The 22,688-nt window shown below is 38.0% G+C and overlaps 2 protein-coding genes across 8 annotated transcripts in view; one reads left to right on the forward strand and one right to left on the reverse strand.

Annotated features, from left to right (window-relative positions):
* Positions 1-22,675, reverse strand: part of LOC111329032 (1-acyl-sn-glycerol-3-phosphate acyltransferase gamma) — a 25,933-nt gene extending 3,258 nt beyond the window's left edge. The window contains exons 1-8 of one of the 5 annotated variants that reach the window (XM_088730823.1): positions 21,040-21,800; positions 18,686-18,904; positions 5,500-5,549; positions 3,038-3,207; positions 2,158-2,319; positions 1,576-1,729; positions 796-898; positions 493-571 (exon numbers count right to left, since the gene is read on the reverse strand). In XM_088730823.1, the coding sequence (XP_088586949.1) occupies positions 493-571; positions 796-898; positions 1,576-1,729; positions 2,158-2,319; positions 3,038-3,207; positions 5,500-5,549; positions 18,686-18,904; positions 21,040-21,050 (948 nt within the window). In that variant the 5' untranslated portion in view covers positions 21,051-21,800. Of the gene's footprint in view, positions 1-492; positions 572-795; positions 899-1,575; positions 1,730-2,157; positions 2,320-3,037; positions 3,208-5,499; positions 5,550-14,403; positions 14,513-18,685; positions 18,905-19,346; positions 19,434-21,039; positions 21,801-22,457 lie in introns of those variants that run through there. The other 4 variants (XM_088730825.1, XM_022933631.2, XM_022933646.2 and 1 more) reach the window with 4 other exon arrangements.
* LOC148725878 (uncharacterized) lies at positions 7,379-12,979 on the forward strand. 3 transcript variants are annotated; one of them, XM_088730810.1, is made up of 4 exons: positions 7,380-8,360; positions 8,474-10,443; positions 11,098-11,674; positions 12,374-12,979. In XM_088730810.1, exons 2-4 carry the CDS (start codon positions 8,624-8,626, stop codon positions 12,383-12,385), a joined length of 2,409 nt encoding a protein of 802 aa, XP_088586936.1. In that variant the 5' UTR covers positions 7,380-8,360; positions 8,474-8,623; the 3' UTR covers positions 12,386-12,979. The 3 variants fall into 3 exon arrangements, 2 of the variants coding, with proteins under 2 accessions (XP_088586935.1, XP_088586936.1); XR_015990835.1 differs by having other exon boundaries at positions 7,381-10,443; positions 11,098-11,300; positions 11,518-11,674; XM_088730809.1 differs by having other exon boundaries at positions 7,379-10,443.
* Positions 22,676-22,688: the final 13 nt, after the last annotated feature.

Consider the following 22,688-nt stretch of genomic DNA (forward strand, 5'->3'; position numbering starts at 1 on the left):
TTCCCGTCGGATTTGATGCACAATTCCACCGGCTATGTTCTAAAACAATTGGTTCATGCTTTCAGCTGTGCACTATCGAGTTATGGAGCACGTGGGAAGTTTGGAGAGCACTCAAGAAGCTAAAGTTGCCCTCGGCTATCGCCTCGGGCAACTCTTACGCTTCTTTCGTGCTCTCCAAACTTCCCGCGTGCTCCATAACTCGATAGTGCACGCTAAAGCATGAACCAATTGTTAAATAGTGTCGAGTTCTCCTTCTCTTTCCTTTTACAGATTTCTATGATAATTTCCATTTTTGTTTACTGATTTTGCGACACAGCGGCTGCTCCTGATGTTTCCTTTGAGATTTTGCGCGGGAAATTACGTTTGACCACTTCAAACTACCGGAGAACAAGGCGGGAGAACAAGTCATTTAGAAACAACCAGCGAGCAGCACGAACTGAAAATACGAAGAGCGACAATGATGTATCAATGACAAAAGGTGAATTTGAAAACCTTTTTTTGGAAGGCCTTTCTGCACCACTTGGAAGTTTCCTCAATATCGCCACATGGAATGTCTTGAATTGGAATTCTCCTGAATTTAACAAAAGCAAAGAGTACAAACTTGCATTAGGTTACCTGAGACGAGCATGTTGGTCCTCCCGAAAGGCATGGTCAGAGAACCGTGTCTTGCCCAAGAACACGACACTACGTCTCAGCCAGGTGACAAGGGCTAACCGTTAGGCCAGTGCCTTTTCCACCGTGCACAGCAGGTAACCCATCTTTCTCCATTTTTATCAAATGTCACATTAACATTACCTAACCCACAGGTGCACCTCTTCAGCTTCTCCCGTTAGCATACTGATCAAGCTTGGTTCCTTTCCTTTGGGAAAAGCAACTTCCAAGTCATATACAGCAGGGACTAAATAAGATTACAACATAAAACCAATCAACAAAAACAACAAATTAAAATCAATCGTGAACAAACCATGGCTTTCCTTTGCAGACCTCTAGAGTCTCGTATACTAGTTTTCTCTGGTATCATTAGTGCGGCAATTTGTTCCAATCTTTTTTTTCCTTCTCACACAAACCATAGGAGGGGAGAGGGTTATGAGAGAGTTCGTTACCCCAGTGCCAGCCCCTGACATTTAATTTCCATCCTCCTTAGGACATCAGAGTCGCACAATACATACTAAGGAAAACTGAGATGTTCAATTCATTCACAACTAAATCTCAGAGTATTTCAAGTTGTTGGTTCAGAAACTTTAGTATTTGATCAAATAATAATCCCCTAATACATATTTTTTCTTTATTCTCATCCCTTGTCTGCTTGATATTGTGAGGAACAAAATATGATGTGCCTTGCTGACTCATGGGAGTTAAAGGGTTGAGCTGGGGGCAAAAGGGTGTATGGGTAATTTTTAATTCATGAGGGTTTCTGAAACAAAGGGTATAGCTTTAATGTTACACACCCCAAAGTATAGGGCAAAAATAAATCTGCATAAAAAGCACTGTAACAAAAAGCATTTCACTTCAATTAAAGTTGGATATCCAAGGTTTCTTAACAATGTAGAAATCTAAAGAAGCTTCTATAGGTACCTTTGTCCTTAAGATACTGGACAGTGACAGAAAACCCCTTTGATCGCGGTAATAAATGATGTTTTAGTTCCGGAAGACCATTTGCCCTGGCATATTCCACACTAGCCTGTACTTTAGCCTCTGTCAGCCTTGTTCCTTCAGCAAAAATGGCCATCTAAAAGTATGAAAAGAGATCTATTTAATTCCTATTAATTTGAGAGCTGTTAAAATGATTGGTATGGTTTCCCCTTTATCTAATTATAATATATATGTGTTTTTAGGATTCATTGTCATAGAAAGAAAGCTAAAAGATATTTACTAGAAAAGAGCTGATTACATAATTGCTTTGAGTAACCAACAACTTAAAATATATTCCCCAATGTTCAAGAAGTTTGCTTAAAATAGACTGAATAATTATTAGCATCAACCAAACCACTGTAACAGTTTTAAAACCAAGTTGTAGACATTGGTCTTGGAAAATTGTGCATCAATCACTCATAAATCTTTCAACTAATTTTTATTTTCATTAAACAACAACAGCTAAGCAATATCTCCACAATATCTCCAATTAAATTATGTTTCACACTGAGAAAAACTACCAACCCAAAATGGAAATGGGAAATCTTGAAGAGTGTTGAGACTCTGTTCAAGTAATCTTCTGTCCTTTTGCCAGTTTCGTTGTAAGAAAACAAACTCTGTGCACCACCAGGAGAATCCCATTATTGGTAGAAACTTCAAGTAGCCCTTCATGTAGCACTTACAGGTCTGTGACAAATAAAAGCCATCATCTCCATTTAACAAAATTTTCCAAACAAAATTTTTACAACCTAGCACTGAATTAAATAACCAAAGTTAACTTAATTTTCTACTGGACTTTTTCAGATTTCATCTGTATCATATCAATTTATTTAGTACTTGCTCATGTACTTATTTGCCTTTAGGGTAGGGTGATAGGGAGGGTTAAGCAGCGCCCAGTGTTTAGCAGATGGGACTCACAACCTCTGACTTTTTTTTTTTTTTTTCTGTGATCTGGACCAATGGCATCTAATAAAGTAAAGCAAAACCAATGCAATGATTTCTTTTGATACTTATCAAAAGTTGCTCTGTTTTCTGAGATAATGTTGTTTATCACTCTTTGTAAAGACAGTAAGTTGAGTAGGTGAGTGCATGCCCTCTCACATTAAAAGGTTAAGTGTTTACTCAAGCCAAGTTTTTTGCCCCGTCCTGCCAGAGCTGTATCCCACCTTTCATAAAAAGAATTGACTAGGAACATAACTTATTCCTCAGGGATTACCCCACAGCATTTTATTATCCATCCAATGGCACCCATTTCTACAGCTGGTTATAGAGTTGCACTGTGAAGGCAACTTGTTTTGCCCCAGAACACAACACGATGACCCAATGAGGTCTTGACCTGGACCTCTCTTGAACCTGGTGTCCAATGTGGCTCCCACACCCACTCACATTACAGACAGATATTTACCGCCAGCACTCCTACTCTTTCAGCAAGTGTGTATCCAATCAACCAATCAACATCACTGCGATGGTTTGCGAAACAGATAGCACTCTCTTTTCCAAGTTTGTCAAAGTCTTCCTTTGTTCCATACAGCTTGATATCCATACCAGACCACCTATCCGCAAGGAAAGTTAACTCTGAAAATTAAAAAAGAAAAAAGAGAAGAATTCACATTTTGATCCTTCCAATGAGACAAATATAGTCCAACCTGTATAAGCAGCACCGGATCAAGTAGGCACCCCGTATAAAGAAGTCTGTTGGCAAAGTCCCAATTTTTTTTTTTTACCTCAGTCACTGTAAGTTTCAGCTCTATTGAGCAGTCACTTTATGAAGCAATCGACTGGTCACCCTTTATTATATTGTCTACCTCCTGTATTAAACAGTCACTTAAGCTAATCACTCAAAAAAAAAAAAAAAAGGAAAATCCTTTAAGTAACCTTTTATCCATGTTTCTCTACCGAAATCAATGTTACTGGACAGGTATTTTTGAACAAGGTTCATGCAATAAGTGATCAATTGTGGCATAAAATGGTGTTTTTTTTATTTTTATGATATCCCTATTCTGATTAACCTGCATTAAGGGGTCAACCTGCATTAAACAGCTCCCTGGCCATTCTCCATGTGTGACCGCTTGAAACAGGTTTCATTTAGATGCTCAATGACCCTTAAGCCTAAAATTCAATACAGTAAAATATCCATTCTCTGTATCTCAATTATCTGAATTTTTAAAATATCCAGACTTGCTTCTCTGATCCCATTTTTTTAACAGTAGTAATTAAATAAATATATTACAATTGAGTTCTGTGACAATTTTTTTTCATCAAAAAAAGAACATGTAATGAAACACTCCCACTGGAACTAATTTCTTCTACTTTTCAAAGCTGCAAAATGTTTTTTAAATATCTCAAGTGTTTAACAAGGCAAGAAAGACAAAACCCTGTTTAGCACTTTTAACTCAACTCGGCAGCTCAAAGAATGGTGGACATGATTAGCAACATGCACACACTGACAGCTTGAAATAAACTGATCTATTGAAACATTTTAGGTGGATGGAAAACGTTTTGGTCAGCATTAATAACTTCTTCAAAATGCTTTAAGCAAATCTTGGCAATTTACACACAACAATTTGAGGATACCCTTTAATTTTTGCAAAATATTGATATGCAATCACTTTTAAGTTATTCATTTTATTTTTAGCTCACTCAAATCTTGAGCTTCATAGTTAGATTATCCGGATTCTTGATTATCCAAACTATTCAAGCCAGTCCCCACAAGGCCAAAGAATCAAGGTTTAACTGTAACTGAAAAACAGAAACTAAGGCCTCAAAGAATGTCTTGTCTGGACTTTCATTTAAAGATTAAAATTTATTGTTCAAAATAAAATGAGGCAAAAATGACGAGGATCAGAGGAAGAAAACTCCAGCTGGTCTAGTCCTGTCTTTTATGTTTACAGATTTAATTGCCAGTTATTGTAAATGATCTTATCTCTTCATACACAATGAATGTGAATATGTTAACGATAAGTGACTTTTCCAGTGCATTGCTCTTTTTTACAATGTGAGAAATACAGGGTTTTTATACAAAAAAAAAAATTATTTTAAAACCTGGCCAAAATATTGGTGGTATGTTTCCAATCAAACCTGATAATGGTGTCAGTTATGAACAAGTAAGATGGCATATTAAGTTGATACCGACATAAAAAAACAAAAACACCCACACTCCAGACAATCTGGCTGGAAATTATGCAAATAAAATAACAACACAAAAATGTTTGTTAAAGGAAAACAACATATATAAACATCTCCTGAGCCAGAAAAAAGACAAGCCTTCCAAGCAAACATCAAATGCAAAATGTTTGGTGAGTCTACTTTTGAAACATTTTAACAAACTAAATAATTCAATATAATTACTGAGCAATATGACTGCATAATTTGTGACCTTCCAGAAATATCCTTATAATTTCATAATGCTGGTTCTTCTCCACACAATATGGTTCTGGTTCATTGCCAAAACAAGATCTTATGTTGATGGGGATGGAAAAATTCCCAGAGAGTTAGATTACCAAGTGAATAGACGAGTAAATTCAACTCACACAGGACCACAATAGTGATTAATTCAAATTCAGGATTACTAAAGGTATTACAGCAAAATTCCAACTTAAAATCCTCAAATAACACAGGAATATAAGTGATATGTTCCAAAGATGTAAGAAAAATTTTGTGAACTTATTTTTAGAAAAAGAAATTCAATTCCAAAAAAATCTGATTTTGGGAGATAATAGTAACATAATGAAAATGGCAAGTTTGCATTTTTTCCTTTCTAGATCATTGAAAGTAATGCTTTCATTTTATTTGAAAGTATTGGTGCAAATGGGCACAAACTCATATTTACATTTTTTGCTGTTACAAGTTAAATTTTATTGAACTGACTTGTTTTGACAGGGAAACATATTCCATCTCTCTCAAGGTTGATTCGCATTCTGTTTTTAAGATTATATGCAAATAAAAAAAAACTATTTTACTGGCCCTAGTCTCTGGTTACAAAAAACCTGTTCACAGTTTTAAAAAGGTATCACCCCACAAAAAAAAAAAAAAAGAATTTATGCACAAACATTATATCCCAAAAAGTGAAGCACACACCAGCCCTGAAAACTACTGGACACCAAGTTGTTTAGACAAGTTTTACATATTATAAGAAGTGAAACATATTGTCGTTTCTGCACTAAACACTAGATCCCAGATAAATGGTGGCCTCATAATTATTATGGCAGGGCAAATCAAAACCCCCAAGTTAGATATAAACAGAGCAAACATTTCAATCTAACCTTATTTATTAAGCTTTATTTCAACAACAACAACAACAATAAAAATATTTACATGATAATGTGTTGAAATGGGAAGAATCCTCAAAAAGCGCCGCAGCACCATTCTAGGAGGAAACTCCAACCTATCTATAGATCTACTAATATACACGCATAAAAGAAAAAAAAAGATCAAAAATGTATATACAGAAATTCAAAGAGTTAAAAATGTAGAAACCTTCAACTGAAAATCTGCCACAGGTGATGCTTCCCGAACATCAAGAGGGAGACTATTCCATTCCCCAACTATTCTCCTCATAAAGCTAAATTTAAATAAATTAGTCCTAGAAAATCTGGTGAAAAGGTTTGGAGTATCCATACTTCTCAATGCATATCCCCTGTCAACATCCCTAGAGAACCAACCCCTAGAATCAAGGGTCAGGCAAACATGATTATTAACCACCTTATAAAAGAAAACAACATCTGCAATAAATCTCCTATCCTCTAAAGATAACAAGTGGAGTTCAAATAGCCTAACCAAATAATTGTCATCACTTTTATGAATAAATTTGATTGCCCTTCTTTGAATTGACTCTATACGACTAATGTTACTCTTCGTATAAGGATTCCACACCCAAGAGGCATATTCAACCTGAGGCCTCACAAGACTACAATACAGAGTCTTAAGAGCTGTGACATCACTGACATCCCGACATGTTCTTTTGAAAAGGCCTAAATACTATTTGTCTTAGCTGTAATATTGGCAATGTGATAATTCCAAGTGAGAACATCACTAGTTAACAAGTCCAGGTCTCTATGCAAAGAACCAAATCGAGTTTCGTCCCATCAATATGATACAGTAAAAACCCACAAGTAAGAACCTACATTTCTTAGAGTTAGCCTAAACAGGTTCTTATATAAATGGTACTTAACAAAATTTTAGGCTATTTAGGTTCTAAAAACAGGTTCTTATTCTTGGAGAAAAACACACCTGCATAACAAGTTGGTAATTGTCCTATATTTTAATTTTATTCACCACACCACCCCTACCCCACCCCTGCCCCCCACAAAAAGGGAAATAAAATAATATAAATTTGTATATTTACATCTAATTATATGCTTTGCCTAGCTGTACTAAGCTTTAACTGTAACATTTAAATTTGTAATTATTACTAGCTTCACTGCATTTACCATACAGTAGTGTGGATCTACACTTGCTTAGTATGCTTTGTAACTACTATTTTGCACTCATTTTACTTAAGAAATTCATGTTTTACAGCAATGGCAATCTGGTTTTTCTTCGATTATGATTACAGTAAATAATTTCAGTGTACCTGTAATGTACTATATGATTTTAGAAAATAAGAACCTATTTTAATTTTCTTAAGCTAAATAGGTTCTTGTTTATAGGGGGTATAAATGGCAAAATTTAAGGCTTGCAGGTTCTTAATTTTTAGGTTCTTACTTGCTGTCATGGAAGTGTTAGGAATTTATTTATTAAATGTAAATTATTTTTTTTATTCTCTTAGGATCAGTGTAGTTCGTGATTATTTGTATCTGTTACGTAATTTTTATTCTTCACTTGTGTAAACTGTTGTGTAATTAACCTTTATTGTGTATATCAAATAGTTTTCTTCATTCTTTTCGGGCACCTTGTGTCCATGTGTATTTAAGGATTTGGGTGGTTTGGTACGGGGTGGTTTTTTTTTTGAAGAAGTGAGGTGAAGGTTTGTGAGTTACGAGCGAAGAGCGTGGAAAAATTTGAGTCAACGGAGACTCGGCACAGTATCATTTCTGAGAAATTCATTCAGAACAATCGTTCCATTTCACGGTAGAAAACCATTTGCGGGGGAACGGGTGTGCAAAGAATCTACCAGACTGTGAGCTAAAGGAAGAAGAGATAGTAACTAATTCAATAACAAGTCTGAGCGAGTCAAGTTACGAGAAGTAAAAAGTTGAAAACTGCAAAGTTGTCAGAAGACGAAGCAAAGTTGAAACGAAGGAAACGAGCAAAGTTGAGAACTGGTGAGACAGGAACCTGGTTGGAGAAACGGGAGTTTGGTTTGGCAGGGCACTGTTTGTTGGTGGAGCGTGGTGATTTGTGGACAAGAGAAGAACACGGACGCGGGCGTAAGGTGAAACCCAACCGAACTGAACTAAAAAAAAAAACCTTTTCTTTATCTTAATAGTAATAATCTTGTAAATAGTTTTAGTGTACTGTAGTTTAAGTTAGCGTATTCCTGTAAATTAATTAGATCATTGTATTATCGTTATTGTTAGTCGCTTTATTGTTTTATTAGCATAATAAATATCTCTAGGCCTACGTTTAGTTGTATTGTGGCGTGTGTTCTCGGACTCGTTTATGTTCTGTGTTTTGTTTGTGTTAGGGGGCACCCACCTTTGTGGCGCGGATTCGTCACATATTTTGGTGTCAGGAGTGGGATCGCTCCTTAACAGTTTACATAAACAGCTCAACAGGAGACACGCAAGGTAATAGTATACGATTATTTAATATGGCTACTGCAGCGATCGGCTATGATTCCTGGGTCCTTAAAGATCTTAGAGCTGAGGCTATCAAACGAGGTATTCATTTTTCTCCTAAGGATGGTGTTAAGACTTTAGCGAGCAAACTCAGAACTTCAGATCGCATAGGTCAGAGTTTCGATGCACCAGAAGAAAACCTTGCGGAGGAAACTTTGGAGACTGGTCTTAGTTTTGAGCAGAAATTACAGTTACAAGAGCGTGAGCTGCAGATGTTAGAACTGCGGAAGAGAATTAGTCAGGAACACAGAGAAATGAGGGAGTTAGAAAGGGAGGTGGAGAGAGAAAGGCGTCAGGCTGAAAGGGAATTAGAGAGGGAGAGAAGGGAGTTTGAAACTCAAAAAGCCCAAGAAGAAGAAAGGCGTTTGGTACGAGAGGAGGAGAGACTCAGAAACCTTAGAGCTGAAAAGGAAGAATTTGCTGTAAGGGAGTTTGAAAGGAAACAGGTAAGTGACAATGAGGTTAAAAGGCCCAAGTTTATCAAAATCAGGGAAATGAGGGAGAGTGAAGATATAGATGATTTTTTCCGGATTTTTGAAATGACTGCAAGGGCGCAATCCTTACCCGAGGGGGAATGGGTTGGTAATTTAGTACCCAAGCTCACTGAAAAGGCTAAGTCTATTTATTTAGAAATCCCAGACCCTGCATGCCAGGATTACCACGAGAGTAAGGCAAGCATTATTAAAGCCTACCAGTTAACCGCAGATCACTATAGATATAGGTTTCGAACCTCAGAGAAAAAGCCCGACGAGGACTTCGTCCAGTGGGGAAACAGAACCCGAAGGTATCTCAGCCGCTGGATAGCTGTTGCCGAGGCTACTGGTGATGCGGATAAGATAATTGAACAGGTATTGATGGAGCGACTTCTTGATGCGGTAAGTCCTGAGCTTAGAGCTTGGTTAAAGGAGCAAAAGCCCAAAACTGCTGAAGAACTTGGCAACCTTGCTAATTTACATGTTCAATCTAGGAAAGGGCCACTTGTTGATGGTAAGTATATGTCAACCGCTAGTTATGAGAAATTTGGGAAAAAGAAGAGGCCAGATGTTAAGGCGGATAACTTATTGTCTGAACAGAAACAAGACCAATACCATGTAAGACCCTCCAAACCATCCTCCCCTCCAGCCCGTAGAACCACGAGGCCTGAAATTAAATGTTACAAATGTGGTAAACCAGGTCACATGTCGTTCAACTGTGGAAAGGGCCGTGGGAAGCCTTCACAGGGATACCTCCTGTGTATGACACCCCTAACGTCAGAACAATCTCAGTTCCCTCCTTGCAATGTTAGAGGTAAAATAAACGGGAAAATTGCAGAAATGGTCATTGATTCTGGTTGTACTAGGACTCTAGTCCAGAAAAGATATGTAAACAATACAGCCTTCACAGGGGAGAATATCACAGTATTAACAGCTGCGGGAGAACGTCTTACAGTCCCACTTGCAAACGTTGAATTTGACAGCAAAGAAGGTAAACACGTAGAATTAGTAGGAGTGTTGGAGAGGCTACCCGTAGATTGCTTACTTGGCAGGTCGTCTTTTGGAAGAACACTGTCGAGACAAAATGTTTTGGACCAATGGGAGAGAAATGTTCTAGCTGATGACATTGGTGGAGATGAGGCCTTCGTGATGACTAGGAGACAGAAAGCATTACAAGAAGCCCAATTGAAAGCAGACGAGCTAATTGACAGGGAAAATTCACTCGCCGTCAAGAGTTTAGCGAAGAAAGAAATAAAGCCTGAAGCTCCAGAGGAAGGAGATTTGCAAAGGTTATTTGAGGGCATGGTACAGGAAGAGACAAGTAAGAAGAATCCTGAGAGTGATACTTTGATAATAGAACCTAGTAAAGTTAAACCTCCAGTAAACATCCTAGATAGAGACAGAAACCAGCTGATAGCGGATCAGAAGTCAGACGTGACTCTCGAGAAAGTACGCAAGGAATCATCCAAAATGGCACCACAAGAATCGGATGGGTACTTCTTCACTAACGACCTCCTGATGCACCGTAAATATCTTCCCGAAGAACATAATGGAACAAGGTTTGTTGATCGAATTGTAGTACCAGAATCCTATAGGAATGAAATCCTGCGTGTTGGTCACACAATCCCCTTGTCAGGTCATATGGGTAGCAAGAAGACAGTTGAACGCATAACCGCACATTTTTTCTGGCCTGGTCTAAGCTTTGATGTTCGCAAATATTGCGCAACTTGCCCGCAATGTCAGGTGGTAGCCAGGAAGCTGAAGTCAAAAAGGGCACCCTTGAGGCCTGTAGATATTGTTACTGAACCCTTTAAGAAAATTGCCATCGACATTGTAGGAGAATTACCCAGGACAACAACGGGTTACAGGTACATTTTAACAATCGTAGATTATGCTACACGGTACCCAGAGGCCATTCCTTTACGGTCAACGAGCTCAAAAGCGGTTGCAGATGCATTGATTCAGTATTTCTCTAGGGTGGGTATCCCCGATAAGATAGTGTCTGACCAGGGCTCCAATTTCATGAGTAAGCTTATGGCCCAGCTGTATGAGCAATTAGGCATAACTAAGATTAAGACATCAGTATACCACCCCCAGGCAAATGGGTTAGTGGAGCGTTTCAACGGCACTTTAAAGAGTATGCTGAGGAAGTTTGTTCGAGAGCGGGTTCAAACCTGGGACAAGTATCTTCCATACTTACTCTTTGCTTATAGAGAGATTCCTTGTGAGTCCACTGGTTACTCGCCCTTTGAATTACTTTATGGACATACGGTGAGAGGACCCCTCGCCGTTATCAAGGAGACTTGGTCGGAAGGATCATCTTTAGAAGACAATCTGATAACTCATGTCCTTGAGATCCGAAGAAGACTTGCAACGATGCAACAAGTTGTTCAAGAAAACTTGAAGCAAGCCCAAGGTAAGCAGAAACGGTTGTATGATATTCATAGTTCAAAACGACACTTAGAAGTTGGAGACAAAGCCTTAGTTTTGCTTTCCACCCCTGGGAGTAAATTAGAAATGAGATGGCAAGGACCCTTCAAAGTCACTAGAGCACTAGAGGACGGATTGAATTATGAGCTTGATACAGGCAAGATGTACAAACAGCATCGCACTTATCACATTAATTTGCTTAGCAAATGGCAGAGCCGGGATGAAATGGCTGCTTTAGTAATGGCGGAGTCCCCAGAGATGCCACTGCCGCACGAAAGCAACGTTTTCCCATTTGGTCACGATGAGACTTGTAAAGATGTAGTGATCTCTGATAATTTGACGGAAGATCAAAGACGACAGGTAAAAAACTTGCTACATGAGTATCCTGATGTATTTTCAGGAAAACCAAATTTAACCAATGTAGCGGTGCATAAAATCGACACGGGTGATTCCCCACCCATTAGGTGCGCCCCTTATAAGGTCCCTCAAAAACTTGAGGAGGAGGTTAACAAAGAGATTGAAAATATGCTGGAAATGGGCATAATACGCCATTCTACTAGTCCATGGGCTAGTTGTCATTGTTCCCAAACCAGATGGTACAATACGACTGTGTGTTGATTACAGAAAAATGAATTCTGTCACAAAGATGGATGCTTATCCTATTCCCTCCATGGAACGTATGATTGAGAAGATTGCCTCTGCTAAGTACATTAGTACAATTGATCTCACAAAAGGTTACTGGCAGATTCCCTTGGAGACCTCTACCATCGAAAAGTCCGCATTTATTACTACCAAAGGCTTGTATGAGTTCTTAGTTATGCCATTTGGTATGAAAACAGCTCCAGCATCCTTTCAGAGGATGATGTCTGAGAAAGTCTTGCAGGGGTTAGATTTTGCAGATGCCTACATTGATGATGTCGAGGTTGACACGTCAACATCTTTTCCCCAACACCTTTTTGAGCTCCAACAGGTTTTACAACGTTTACGAGAGTGCAAACTGAATGCTAGGCCGTCCAAATGTAAGATCGCGATGTCAACGGTCGATTTTGTTGGTCACAGAGTTGGAGGTGATAGAATTCAGCCCCGCACAGCTTTGGTTCAAGCCATTAAAGAATATCCCAGACCAGAAACTAAGAAGCAGGTAAGATCTTTTCTTGGCTTAATCGGGTATTATAGGAAATTTATCCCAAATTTTTCGGAACGGGCTGCTGTCCTTACCGACCTCACTAAGGGTAAAAATCCCTCTAAGGTTCAATGGAGTACTAATCATGAATCAGCTTTTCAGGATTTGAAAGTTGCAATGCAGACTCCCCCTGTTTTGAGGCCACCACACTGGAATGACGAGTTCATTTTGCAAGTAGATGCGTCAAATAGAGGTCTTGGGGCCATCTTAAGTCAGAAAGATCAGGACGGGGAGGAACACCCCATAGCATATGCTAGTAGAAAGTTACAGCCTAGAGAGGAAAAGTTGTCTACCACAGAAAAAGAATGTTTAGGAATTGTTTGGGCTGTAGAGCTATTTCGCTATTATTTATATGGCCGCACTTTTAAGCTGCAAACGGATCACAATCCCCTTGTGTGGTTAAATCAGGTTCGCGACAAGAGTAGGAAACTATTAAGGTGGAGCATTACCTTACAGGAGTACGACATAAAAATAGAACATAAGAGTGGTAAGCAAAATTGTAACGTAGATGCCCTTAGTAGGGCGTAAATACCTCATATTGCTCTACAGTATATTAATGTAATCTTTAATTAAGCACTATTTTTGTGTTTCCATGTCCCCAAAAAATAGCTATTTAAGGGGGGAGGTGTCATGGAAGTGTTAGGAATTTATTTATTAAATGTAAATTATTTTTTTTATTCTCTTAGGATCAGTGTAGTTCGTGATTATTTGTATCTGTTACGTAATTTTTATTCTTCACTTGTGTAAACTGTTGTGTAATTAACCTTTATTGTGTATATCAAATAGTTTTCTTCATTCTTTTCGGGCACCTTGCGTCCATGTGTATTTAAGGATTTGGGTGGTTTGGTACGGGGTGGTTTTTTTTTTGAAGAAGTGAGGTGAACGTTTGTGAGTTACGAGCGAAGAGCGTGGAAAAATTTGAGTCAACGGAGACTCGGCACAGTATCATTTCTGAGAAATTCATTCAGAACAATCGTTCCATTTCACGGTAGAAAACCATTTGCGGGGGAACGGGTGTGCAAAGAATCTACCAGACTGTGAGCTAAAGGAAGAAGAGATAGTAACTAATTCAATAACAAGTCTGAGCGAGTCAAGTTACGAGAAGTAAAAAGTTGAAAACTGCAAAGTTGTCAGAAGACGAAGCAAAGTTGAAACGAAGGAAACGAGCAAAGTTGAGAACTGGTGAGACAGGAACCTGGTTGGAGAAACGGGAGTTTGGTTTGGCAGGGCACTGTTTGTTGGTGGAGCGTGGTGATTTGTGGACAAGAGAAGAACACGGACGCGGGCGTAAGGTGAAACCCAACTGAACTGAACTAAAAAAAAAAACCTTTTCTTTATCTTAATAGTAATAATCTTGTAAATAGTTTTAGTGTACTGTAGTTTAAGTTAGCGTATTCCTGTAAATTAATTAGATCATTGTATTATCGTTATTGTTAGTCGCTTTATTGTTTTATTAGCATAATAAATATCTCTAGGCCTACGTTTAGTTGTATTGTGGCGTGTGTTCTCGGACTCGTTTATGTTCTGTGTTTTGTTTGTGTTAGGGGGCACCCACCTTTGTGGCGCGGATTCGTCACACTTGCGGGTTTTTACTGTAGTCGTAGGTAAAAGGGGACCTCTTTTTGGTAATTCTCATAACCTTGCATTTACTGGCATTGATCCTCATCTTATTATTTACAAACCAATCATTGATCTTATTTAGTTCCTGCTGGAAGCACTCTTGATCATGAACAGAGTGGATAACCTTATAAAGTTTACTATCATCAGCATAAATAATCAAGACTTAATTTGGAATTAAATCAGCCTTTACTTGCTACCAAGCTAACAAGTAACTAAACTTTATTGAAATGCACAGTTGCTGATTTCATTCATGAAAATGTTTAAACAAAAATGTAAAAATACTCACAAAGGAGTAAGTGAGAGTTTGTTGCAACTGGATGCAAGGAAAAATGGAGGCATCTTGACCATCTAACCTTGGGTCTCAGATGATGAGAAATAAAAATCATCTCCAAAAACTGCATGACAAAAAAAATTGCACTCTATTAAAATCACCCTGGCATGCCCCTATTAAATGCTTGCATCATAATTATGAACAATAGGCTCATCAGCCAAGTTGGAAATAAACACCTGGGGAATTTCACTAACAAATTATCATATGGTTATTAACAATTATTCCACGAGCGCACGTTGGGCATATCCAACAAGTGCGAGTGGAATGAAATGAATGAATGAAAAACTTTATTTAAGTGTCTATGTTTTTAGCTATAAGCTAATGGGGGACACTAAAAAATTTAAAAGTCACATACATTTACATATGTAGATGATAGTTATTTACAGTAGATAATTAAAAAGATTATAAAGTTATTTAGTTAAGTTTTAAATTTCAACGAGAGTTGAAAGGTCGACTTTTCTTATGTTCTTCTTGAACAAATTTAGAGTTTCTATCATTCTTAGGTGTCTTGGTAACTTGTACCAGATGAGAGGTCCCATATATTTAATAGAATTCCTACCAAATCTTACAGTTTCGAATCTTGGCAGTTCAAAGTCACTGTTCCATAAATTATATTGAGTGTTCTTTATATTAAATAAGTCAGAAATATTCTCAGGTACGAGACTGTGCTTAAATTTAAACATCAAAGTGGCAATGTCTTGTAGGCGCCGATTGTTCAACGTCGGTAGTTTGGCGCGACTTAGCAGTTCTTGATAGGACGCTGATCTAGTTTTGTACACCGCCCTAAGTGCTCGCTCCTGAATCCGCTCAAGCTTTCTCCGATCCGATGCATTACAAAAGTGCCATACTAAATGACAGTAGGTTAGAAGGGGCAGAATTGAAGACCTGTAAAGTGATAGTTTAGCATTACAGGGTATCAAATTGCATAGCCGCACTAGGACCCCTACTTTTTGACTGGCCTTAGAGCATAGATCACTGATATGACTAGTAAAACTCAATTTTTCATCTATTTGAACTCCTAAAAGCCGTATTTCCCCCATTCTGTTAATAGTATGACCATCAATAGAAAAATTTTGATTATTGTTGTCTTTGTCAACATTTCTCGGGTTGATCGTTAATAGCTGGAACTTTTCTGGGTTGATTGAGAGATAGTTGTTCTTGTACCAGGATAGAGCTTTCTCTCCATGTATCTTGATACTTTGCGCGACAACGTCATGCTTCTTCCCCGTGACATACATCTGATGGTTGTCGGCATACATGCTCAAATTAGCATTATTTATATGAAATGACATATCATTTTGGAACAAATTCCACAGAAGGGGGCCAAAGGACAAGCCTTGCGGGCAGCCAAGCACCATCCTTTTCCAGTCACTTGTCACTCCTTTTATTTTCACTCTATTGAGCCTATTGTCAAAGTATGATCTAAGAAGGTTGAGAGAATTTTGTCCAATGCCATAGGCCTCGAGTTTCTTTACGATTAGAGAATGGCTAAGAGAGTCAAAGGCTTTACTCAAGTCAGTAGACAGTATGTACACCAGTTCCTTTCTGTCAACAACTGATTTCCAGTCTTCCACGAGTCTAAGTAGAGTGGTCTGACAGCTATGATGTCTACTATAAGCTGTCATTCTTTGATAGAGAGTTGGATCATATTGCCCAGTGATTTGCTTACTAAGTATATGCTCAAATGTCTTATTTACGGTAACAAGGGACGTGATGGGACGATATTTCTACGCCAGTTGTCTGTGACCTTTTTTAAACACTGGCGTCCACTCTCCCATTTTTCACGCACAAGGCCATCGCCCCAGCTCGATACAGCTGTTGTAGAAAGTCATTAGCGATGGGGTTATTCCACAGGCCACGTTCTTAAGGAGTTTAGGCGGTGCTCCGGGGTCCCACCCACAGGACTTATTGGGGTTGATATTTTCAAGCGCCTTTTGCACTTGATCCTGGCTGACGCAATTGAACTCGAAGTGCGTTCCTTGGTATGCTTCTCTTAGAGCTTTAACGCTGCCATGGTTGTCATGGTTCTCTTCTGTGATGCAAATAGCATTGTCTCCTACAATGCTAACAGCAGCTGTGGTGAAATAGTTCACTAATTGCTCAGCTACCTCCCATTGATCTTTTACAATGATGCCCTCTTCTGTTTTTAAACTGATTAAGGTGGACTCCTTAGTTTTGCTACTAATTGTTTTATTAAACATAATAATTTAATAATAATTGTTTTATTTAAAAAAAAAGCTCCCCAAAGATGTTAAACAAATCTTCTTGACTTTATTTTATAAGAAGAAACCGGAAGTTACAATGTACATATATTAGATTATGGTATATTGGCTCATATACCATAATGGCTAAGCCAATAAAAAGTCTTGAATTGCATTATCCAATGATCCAGTTTTTAATAATGGTAAATACCGCATTTTATCGGTTATAAGCCGAGCCTGGCTTTAAGCCAAGACCCTAAACTTTTAACTCTTAGACTTAATGCGATCGTCTTCAAACATAAACACAAAACATTCAGCTATAAGCCGAGACCCAGTTCTTAAAACGTATGAGAGCTCATGAAAAATTTTAATTACATTTAGCTTTTAAAATCTGTTAAAATGAAATGAAAGAACAGGTTAATTATCCAACGGCACAGGCAATTTGCTTGGAAAGCAAGGTGTCATAAATATTTAACGAAAGTTACGCTTACCTCTTGGGAAACAACTGTATCAATATTGTTACCTACTCAATACAATGAAAGACTGCTGGAATAGTTTTCCGAGCAGACAAGTCAAGGTGAGAATCATGTGACAAGTTTGTTTACACCTCCGTGGAACAGAACAGTTTTTGATAGTTGTCAAAACATTAGTATCATTGCTTCTCTGTTCTATCTATCTCTCCTTCGTTTTAGGAATTGCTGTCGGTGGACTGATGTTGCATTTGAAGGCGAAAGAATTCTGCGATCATCCCGCATTCAAAGCATCTGTAGGCTGGTATATAAACTGGAAGCGGCGCCATTCCATCACTCTCCAAATGAAGACCACCCTCGCCCAGCATCTGCCAAACGATCTCGAAGAGCAAACAGTAAAATTCCACCAGTTTGTGATCGCAGCTCATCAGTGCCGTGGATACCCTTTGTCCAGAATTTTCAATATGGATGAGACACCAATGCGGTTCGAGATGCCGTCCAGCCGTGCTCTGGAATTCAGTGGCAGCCGAACAGTTCCCATGAAATCCTGTGGCGCAGAGAAGAGAAGCTTCACAGTCACGTTGGCCGCCGCTGCTGATGGCAAAAAGCTGCCACCTAAAGTTATCTTCAAAGGCGTACGAACCCCGAGAGACCTGGTTGTTCCGGACTCAGTTCGTGTTTTATTCCACAAAAAAGGATGGATGGATGAAGCTGTTAAGTTAACAGTTTTGTGTTGTTCATCTGCGCTGTTTTTTCTGTGCTCTTTACTCATGTTTAAAGCCGCATGCTTTGAAGTCTTTAATTAAAGTGAGGTCAAATCGATTGTTGTATTCTTTCTTTCGTTATAGGCGGGAAGGAGTGGATTCGTACCTGCATGCCAAGAAACCCCACTGGTGAGCAATCGCTGTTGGTTTGGGACTCCTTTCGTGCTCATCTTACTGAGACAAGTGTCTAAATAAGCCCTTCAAGGAGAATATGAGAAGAAAGTACCTATTGTGGATGGTAACTGGCCCCTTCGAGTTTACTCCTGCTGGGAAAAAGAAAGCGCCGTCAAGAAACCTCGTTCTACGTTGGATAAAGCAGTCTTGGAGGGAGATCCCGGAGGAGATTGTGAGGAAATCATTTCTTACATGGGGCATCTCCAATGCACTTGAAGGCACCGAGGATGAGGCCATCTATGAAGAGGAGCAAGACAATGACGCAGAAGAAGATGAGATGGATGAAGAATTTGATACGGAAAGCGAAGATGAGCCATAAGCTGACATCCTCAAACGTGCCATTCACGACAGAAAACAAACGGCTTCTTTAGGAGCCACCACATATTAAAAGTTAATGACCAATAACTCTTGCTTTTTTGTCCATGTGTTTTCCTCAGCTTGTATGCGAATACACATGTATGCGTAGTTATCTTAGTTTTATTAAGTCCATAATTTTTGTTCAGGTTAAACTCTTGGCTATAAGCTGAAACCCCCTCTACAAGTCAGATTTTAATTTAAGTTAGGCTAAACATGTAAAAATCGCTCGGCTTATAGCCAATAAAATACGGTAATACTCCTTGATACTCACGGCACCAGTGTAGGTAGACCAAATTCAAATTGAGCCATCTGAACAGATCCTTCTTTATGAGCCATAGTGGTAACAAAAGAAACTGAACACAGTTGATGATTACACCACCAGCTAAGAAGACTGTAATCAACCATAACCAAATCAAAGGAAATTTCTTTACACCCTGTTGAAATGCCATCATGCTTGTAAACCACTGAAGACTCCTTTGCCAGATCTAGCCTAAAAAAAAGATTTACAAAACTTGACATGAACATAGTTTCTTTCACTCTGAAATATCTTTAATCCTATAAACACTGAAGAGTGACCAGGATCTAATTTCTCCTTGCAGTAAAACTGTTTAATCATCTGTTAATAGCATGAGAATAAAGGAAATGATAGCCAACCTAGGAAGCATGTATTTTTTAATGAGTTCTCTTCATCAGTTCCAAAAGAAAGGTGTAGAGAAGAAAAGGGAGAAGAATATCAGTTCTGATATAAGAATGTAAAGGGCTAAGTCCAAAGTAACCCCTGTGGCAAGAAAACAGATCTTTACTCCACTCCACAAACTATTATGAAATGTAAATAGATAAGATCTTCAGTATTGAAGTTTATTCTCATAAAGAGATTAAACTTCAAATGTCAGTCTTACAGTATTTGATTAACAGCAAGTCGACCTGATTACCTTCAAATATCCAAATAATGTCATCAATTCTCTAAACCAAATTCTGCTATTAAATATTCAAAGCCTCTTTGATCTTTTCCTGAAAAACTGAGGCAGCAGAATCCAAAATCGTAAAACAATCAGCAGAGCACAAGTCATTACAGGCCTTAGATGATTTCAAGCGCCTGTAAACAAGTGAAGCCTTGTCCAACACAAGGTGCTTAATATGTACAAAAGGTGTCATCAACATAACATCAATAAAACAAACTTGCAGAGATGTCAGTAGCTAACCAATCAATTATTTTCTTGATGCTCTATTGGGAGATAAGCAAGACCCGGAGCAAGAAGGAAACCCATAGCAACCCCCTCTTGTTAATCGCATAACTGACCTTTGCATAAAAAGTGAACCTCATGTGTAGCAAAGAAAGCAGTTTAAGGTCAGCTGGGTATATCTAACAACACTTGGCTTGATTCTCACAAGGACACTAAAAAGCTGACCATTAATTATCTTACGCATGCAAATACTGTTTTCTGTTGTTGACAAGAATATCGATTGATGTGTTTCTAAAAGAATACATCCTTGAGATAGACTGACTCACTCAGTTCTGACAAAATGTCTAAACATTTCTATGAAACTCAATTTTGTTAGCTTTTATTCTAGAGTTGTGCAGTTCAAGTTAAAACAACTACTCAAACACTCATTGGAAACCTGATCTAAACATCAAGTTAGTTTTTTTTCTACTTCTCAGGTTGGTAACATGTTAAGCATGGAAAATGCTTCAGGCTCTACCTTTGTAAATAATTTACAACTTTGCTGGCTGTATTTCCTACTTCGCTCCGACGAAGGGCTAACGCTCGAAACGTCAGCTTTTGTAATCATTACGGTGGCCAATTTACCATTTCAACTTTGTTGATATAACCAAATTATATTGTATTTCCTACTACATTGTTGACATCACTTGCCACATTTTTGCACCCATCTAAGAATACTATGTGTCAGACAAGGCTGTGCATGTTAACAGGCATGTCATGACTTGTGCTCAGCAAAATCTTTCATGATTTTGGATACTGCTGCCTCAATTTTTTGAAGAAAGTCAAAAAAGGCCTTAAATAACTAATGAGAGAATCCAACTCTAATTCAACAGTTAAAACAACTGGATTCATCCTTTCTTTTTAAGATTTTTTTTCATCAGTTTTTTTTATTCATCATAACTATCAGTGGTTTTGTTTTGTTGTTTTCTTCGCTACTTTCTTAATATATATTACCACAGCTCTTTTGTGATTCTGTTGTATTTCATTCAAATTGTTTTCAAATTGGTATAATGTAATCTTACAAATGAATGTAAATCGCGATGTACCAGTAAAGCAAGAATTTAAACTGAACAACTCTTGAAACTAAAAAACTAGCAGTAGGATATTATTTGGGAAGTCTCTTGATGAATTCTATTTTGTACAGTATAGTTATTGAAGTTATTGAAGGTATCATTACCCAAAGTCATACTTAATCTCATTTTTGTATTAACTCTTTTTTCATGTTTATCATTTGAACAGATCCCTTTGATAACAGTACTTAAGTACTGAGGGGGGTATCCAGTATAAATATTCATTACTATTTTTTTATTCCATGTTTTGCAGACTAAAAAATGTTGGTTCTTTTGCAAGAACTGTTGTTACTTTACTCGTTTTCCCACAGGGTTGGATATCTTTAACTCACCACAGAAACATCACTAATTTTTCAGCTTCCCCTTAACCAGGTGACCACTAGTGAAAACATCTGAACTGTGGTCAAGTTAAAAAACCACAATGTCATATTAAATCAAAGAAACCTGTCTATTTTCAAGGAAAAACAGGAAGTGTGTCCCATTTCTTAAAAGATGACAATTATTTAGCTATGCTGAGATTTGTTTTGGCTCAAAAACAATTAAATACTATGTGTCCCCTCCCATAGAGCGAGTGCTCATATATACCAAAAATTAACTTGTAAATGACTGTTTTCATAACAGACATGGAATGCCATAATAAAGCTCTCTACCAGCTAAAATATTACAATAACAAAGGAATAATGGTTTCTGCTAAAGTCTGTTATATCTACCATAATTTCCTCTAGGGTGTTACAGATATGACATCAGGATTATTCACCTTTTCGAATCATCCCATCCCTTAAACACACTTAAAAATATAATCCTAAAAACCACTGAAGACAGATTTTTATGTTGCTAAGAACATCACCTAGGGCGACCATCTAACATACATCCTGTGAATAAATTCAAGTCTCTAATCTATTTGACAATGCATGATATCTATGTTAATGAAGGCCCAGGAAGGAACCCTTAGGTAAAAGTAGATGTGTCATATGGAAAGACACAAGTAAACTAATATAAATTTACTTATCTTCCTGCAAAAAGGAAAATCACGAGTCTAATCTGTTTAACGTTTTTTCTCCTTTTGCAATCTTATGATCTGAAGGGCAATTTTTCCTGAAGTGAAATGAGAATGACAGTCATGCGTTATGACCTCACTCAGAAAATATGCAACTGATTGTCATGAGACCGACTTAGGGCCAAAGAGCTTCTTACAACAGACAAACCATTTTCAATTCTCTTTTAAATCTTTGACCTACCAGTTGTTTACCCGAAATTATTGATCAGAGTATTGACGCTTTCAATTTTCTTTGTTCAAATATAAACGCAGTTTAAATACATATGCTTTAAGTTGTATTTCACAATAGAAATCCTCTAGGCAAGTTCCGATTCAGGAGAGCGGTGGATAAACTATCTGTAATATATAATGCCGACGCCTTATATTTCAAAACTTTGGGGTTCATTCCATCGATATAAGGACCTGTAAACATGGTAAAAGAAAATTTTACAGTTTTCCAAGATACTTCAAAGCCGCTTTTTCTTCGGATGAGACTTATAAAAAGAGTATTTGTCTTCTTTTTAAACTTTAAACTTTGGCCTTTACGATGCGCGCATGGAATAGACACGTGTTACACATTGTTGAAGAACGGTTTTCAAGCGATCGATAATAAATATTGCGAGGTTTATTCAGATAAATTAATTTTAAACAAAAGGACGACCTTTGCACACAGTGAACTTGAAGAAAAATGTCTGAAAAAATCCAGCCACTTACCCTGGTTGACACAGCTGGCTTTGAACAATTCAGCGGACCGCCATTTCCTCTTCCAGCTTATATGAAGGTATACGAGGTGTGTCGCCTTCCGCTGACCTGGCAAATGGGATAGGTTCCCTTAAATACCCCAAGAAACGCACCAAAAAGAGACGTTTATAATATTAAGATCTGGCTTTTCCCGCAATACAGATTCGCTCCTTACGTATTTTGCCGTCTCAGGCCAACAACATC

Source organism: Stylophora pistillata, chromosome 8 (assembly GCF_964205215.1).
Source record: "Stylophora pistillata chromosome 8, jaStyPist1.2, whole genome shotgun sequence".
In the NCBI taxonomy this organism is placed as follows: Eukaryota; Metazoa; Cnidaria; class Anthozoa; order Scleractinia; family Pocilloporidae; genus Stylophora; species Stylophora pistillata.

Coding starts and splice junctions, on each gene's coding strand:
- LOC148725878 (XM_088730809.1), top strand. CDS start 8,384: ATGGCTACTGCAGCGATCGGCTATGATTCCTGGGTCCTTAAAGATCTT. Junction 10,444..11,097: donor GAAGAACATAATGGAACAAG/GTTTGTTGATCG, acceptor CTTTGCTTATAG/AGAGATTCCTTGTGAGTCCA.